General features: G+C 49.4%; 1 protein-coding gene across 1 annotated transcript in view; it reads left to right on the top strand.

Annotated features, from left to right (window-relative positions):
- The first annotated feature begins 2,838 nt into the window (after positions 1 to 2,838).
- Positions 2,839 to 4,757, top strand: part of FUCA1 (alpha-L-fucosidase 1) — a 23,719-nt gene continuing 21,800 nt past the window's right edge. Inside the window, exon 1 of the mRNA XM_012811386.2 lies at positions 2,839 to 3,258. Within this exon, the coding sequence (XP_012666840.1) occupies positions 2,861 to 3,258 (398 nt within the window). The 5' untranslated portion in view covers positions 2,839 to 2,860. The remainder of the gene's footprint in view (positions 3,259 to 4,757) is intronic.

Below are 4,757 nucleotides of genomic sequence, written 5' to 3'. Positions count from 1 at the left end.
AAAAAAAAAAAAGTGATTTTCCATGTTCACATATTTATGATTCCTTAAATTTGGATCATTCCATTTTTATTCACTGGGCGGGCTTTCTTATTTTAGCAAAAGAAAATACCCAACTGCCTAGTACAAATTGGCACTCAGTAAATATTTGTTGAATGAACAAAAGTAGATTCTTTTTTTTTTTTTTATAGCTCCTGATAGAGTGCCATGGTATCATAGCTTACAGCAACCTCCAACTCTTGGGCTTAAATAATTCTCTTGCCTTAGCCTCCCAAGTAGCTGAGACAACAGGAGCCTGCCACAACACCCAGCCATTTTTAGAGACAGGGTCTTGCTCTAGCTCAGGCTTGTCTTAAATTCGTGATCTCAGGCAGTCCACCTGCCTTGGAGTTATAGAGTGCTGGGATTACAGGCATGAGCCACCGTGTCACAAAAGTAGATTCTAAAAATATTTTAATTAAATGTACTTCTATACTTTCTACTTTTGTCCTTTTGCAGTTAGTTGGATTATACATGACTAGAGTGACTAAATTATGCTCTACCTTTGATAAAAGTAGAAAAGCAGAGTTTACAGAGGAGACAGCAAGGGATCAAAAGGAACCTGGATAGCACTGAGAATTGCTCTCATTTACATAAGGAAAGGGGGGTAGCGCCTTTGCTCAGTGGCTAGGGCGCTGGCCGTGTACACTGAGGCTGGCGGGTTTGAGCCCAGCCCTGGCCTGCTAAACAACAATGACAACTGCAACCAAAAAAATAGCCAGGCATTGTGGCAGGCACCTGAAGTCCCAGCTACTCTGGAGGCTGAGGCAAGAGCATTGCTTAAGTCCAAGAGCTGGAGGTTGCTCTGAGCTGTGACGCCACGCCACTCTACTGAGGGTGACATAATGAAACTCTGTCTAAAAAAAACAACAACATAATCATGCAGAGGAAAAATCACAAAAGATAAAGAAACTAGCTGCTCACAAAAGATAAAGAAACTAGCTGCTCATTCAGCAATAGCCATGGTCTTTCCTTATCAGTGTCAGAATGAGGAAGTGCTTGGTTCTGTCCACACAAGCCCTGACTCCTCCCAGGGTGCAAGAGAGAAGTGGTGTGGGAAAAGGTATATAGATTTTATATCTGGAGACCTGGATTCTAGTCCTACCTCTGACCCATACTAGCTGCATGATTTTTTTTTTTTTTGAGATAGTCTTGTTTTTACTGCCCTCAGTAGAGTGCTCTGGTGTCACACCTCACAGCAACATCAAACTCTTGGGTTCAAACAATTCTCTTGCCTCAGCCTCCCAAGTAACTGGGACTAAAGGCACCCACCATAACGCCTGGCTATTTTTAGAGGCAGGGCCTTGCTCTTGCTCAGGCTGATCTCAAACCTGTGAGCTCAGGCAATCCACCCGCCTCAGCCTCCCAGTAGTGGCGTGATCTCGAGTAACTTCCCTCCCCTCCTCACGGGTCCTCAGTTTTTCCTCCTCTGCAGGAAATGTCAGGGACAGTGCTGAGGATTTCCAAAGTTCCTTTTAACACTGATGTGCTGTCATTTTCCTACTGATAGGTAGGGACTGATTGTGCCACGTGAGATCATGAGACTTCTGACTTGCATGCTTCCCACCCTGATGGCCTTATCAATGCCAGATTGATTGACCATATACAGCATGTACAAATTGTAACAGGATTCAGTGACTTCCCTGCCAGGCAAGGTTCACACAGATATTCCTTGAGCCTGGTGTCTCTTGGATCCCAATTTTTCTGGCCCTGGTATTTTAAAAGTGTTCTTCTGGCTGATCGAGGTGGCTCATGCCTATAATCCCAGCACTCAGGGAGGGCCAAGGCAGGTGGATTTCGTGAGCTCAAGAGTTCGAGACCAGCCTGAGCAAGAGCAAGACCCTGTCTTTACTAAAAAAACAGATAAATTGGGCGGTGCCTGTGGCTCAAAGGAGTAGGGGACCGGCCCCATATGCCAGAGGTGGAGGGTTCCAACCCAGTCCTGGCCAAAAACAGCAAACCCTCCCCCCCTACACACAAACCAGAAAAACTAGCCTGGTGTGGTGGTGCATGCCTGTAGGCCCCGCCACTAGGGAGGCTGAGGCAAAAAGATTGCTTGAGCCCAGGAGTTTGAGGTTGCTGTGAGCAACTGCACATTACCCAGGGCGACAGAGTGAGACTCTGTCTCTCCATAAATTAAATTAAATTAAAATATTTCTCTGTGGCAACCTATGCATGGTTTGTTTTTGTTTTTTAGTTAGATGCTAAACTCTTTGGAATATCTCAGAATTCCCAAAGCAAGCTCAATACATATTGGACAGACAGAATGATCAAATCTGCTCTTCCTTTTTCAGCGTCTGCTTTTTTTGTTCTTCTCCCCTCTTGATGCTTCCTCCCTTATTATTGTTCTGTGACAATACCCTTCCAACCTCGTAGAGCTACTAGATCCCTCTTCCACAGGACAGTTTAAAAGCCCCCTATGGCTCCTAATTTATCACTAGATAAAACCTGTAATCTGACTACCCTGCAGGATTGCGGCAGCAAAATAGACTGCTCCCAATGGACTGCTTAAATGTGTGCGTTCTCCACACCCCTAGGTCCTAATGACTAGGCCTTCATATAAATCACGGCTTATACGCATCTTAACCCCTCCGCTGAGTCCCTTCTAAAGTTTTCATTGCACCAGCGTAGCGCAGTCAACGCCTTCTTGCGTCTTTCCCCTTGTGGGCCCCAGGGGGCGCTCCTGGAAACACCGACCCAAAGAGGAAGACTCAGTTGACTCAGCCCCTTTTCCTTCCGAGCCAATCGTTAGCCAGAGTGGGCGGAGCCGCGCGCCCCTTGCCCGCGCGTTAGGAGCGAGCGGTGGCAACCCAGGGGCAGAAAAATGCCGGCTCTAGGGGCGAGGTCGGAGGCGGTGGGTGTCCTGTTGCTGCTACTGCTTGTCCTCGGAGTGGCCGATTTGGCGCCTCGGGCTCGACATCCGACCCAGTCTCAGCGTCGCTACACCCCCGACTGGCCGAGCCTGGACTCGAGGCCGCTGCCGGCCTGGTACGACGAGGCCAAATTCGGGGTGTTTGTGCACTGGGGCGTGTTCTCGGTGCCAGCCTGGGGCAGCGAGTGGTTCTGGTGGCACTGGAAAGGCGAGGGGCTGGCCCCATACCAGAGCTTCATGAATGAAAACTACCCGCCTGGCTTCAGCTACGCAGACTTCGGGCCAGAGTTCACGGCGCGCTTCTATCACCCAGAGGAGTGGGCCAGCCTCTTCCAGGCGGCTGGGGCCAAGTGAGTGTCGTCTCGGGGGCGGGCGGCGGTGCCCCTGCCCGGCTAGGCTGACGGGAGCAAGAGGAGGTGAGGGGCTGGGCCCGGCTGACTTAAAGATACTCCCGGTCCAGTGGGTTTGCAAAGCCCTCGCTGTTTACATCTGTATATCCAGAGGATCGAATAAGGCGATACCCAATGTCCCTTCTAGGTCGACAAAATGAATCAGGACTCCAGGATTTTTATCAGTGGTATGGCGTCTGGTCTGAGTTCAACTGCGAACTTGGACAGTGCCTACAGAAAGAGATCGTATTAGTTCCTTTCAAGTCTCATGTCTCTAAGATGAAAAGGAAAGGCGTTCTGGTAAGCTGGGTGTTTGGGCAACTGTACAGATTCTCATTCATCTGCCCTGCTTGGTGCCTTGCATATACAAAGTGCCCAAGAAAGTGTGAATTTTTTCTTTTTTTACACCCTCGGTAGAGTGCTCTGGTGTCATAGCTCACAGCAACCTCAAACTCTTGGGCTCAAAGCGATTCCCTTGCCTCAGCCCTCCTGTGTAGCTGGGACTACGGCTGCCTGCCGCAATGCCCAGCTACTTTTAGACACCGGTCTCTCTTGCTGGGGCTGGTCTTGAACTCCTGAGCTCAAGCTATTCACTGCCTCAGCCTCCCAGAGTATGAATCGTTTTGGGAACTGTTGGAGGTTGTGAGTAGTTGGTCAGAAAACTGAAAGAGTGGAGAGTGCTGGGGCAGGGACCAGGTGAGAGATTGGAAGGTAGGGTCCTAAACCAAAGGAGTGAGCCTTAAGCATTGAGGGCTTTATGTTGTCAAGTGTTAAGTCAGGGTATGGTTACTCTCAGCTTCTAGAACAGTGGTTCTCAATCTTCCTAATGCCACGACCCTTTACAGTTCCTCATGTTGTGGGGACCCCCAACCATAAAATTATTTTTGTTGCCACTTCATAACTGTAATTTTGCTACTGTTATGAATCGTAATGTAAATATCTGATATGCAGGATGGTGTTAGGCGACTCCTGTGAAAGGGTCATTCGACCCCCCCAGTGGGGTCTCGACCCACAGGTTTAGAACTGCTGTTCTAGAAGGAGTCATATGGCTGCTTGGAGAAGGTTAAGAATGGAAGCAGGGACTGGGCGCAGTGGCTCACACCAGTAATTCTTGGGAGGCTGAGGCTGGTGGATTGCTTGAGCTCACGGGTTCCAGACCAGCCTGAGCCAGAGCGAGACCTCATCTCTAAATATAGCTGGGCGTTGTGGCAGGCACCTGTAGTCCCAGAGCGGGAGGCTGAGGCAAGAGAATCACGTAAGCCCAGGAGTTTGAGGTTGCTGTGAGCTATGATACCACCACACTCTACCAAGGGTGACAAAGTGAGACTCTAAAAACGGAAGCAAGGGCTTGGCGCCTATAGCTCAACCGGCTAAGGCGCCAGCCACGTACACCTAAGGTGGCGGGTTCAAATCCCCAGCCCAGACCTGCCAAACAACGACAGCTGCAACCAAAAAATAGC

Source organism: Otolemur garnettii, unplaced genomic scaffold, assembly GCF_000181295.1.
Source record: "Otolemur garnettii isolate 467f Iridium unplaced genomic scaffold, OtoGar3 scaffold00156, whole genome shotgun sequence".
NCBI lineage: Eukaryota > Metazoa > Chordata > Mammalia > Primates > Galagidae > Otolemur > Otolemur garnettii.
The sequence above is the reverse complement of the archived record's forward strand: the minus strand, read 5'-3'. Positions and strand labels throughout refer to the sequence as shown.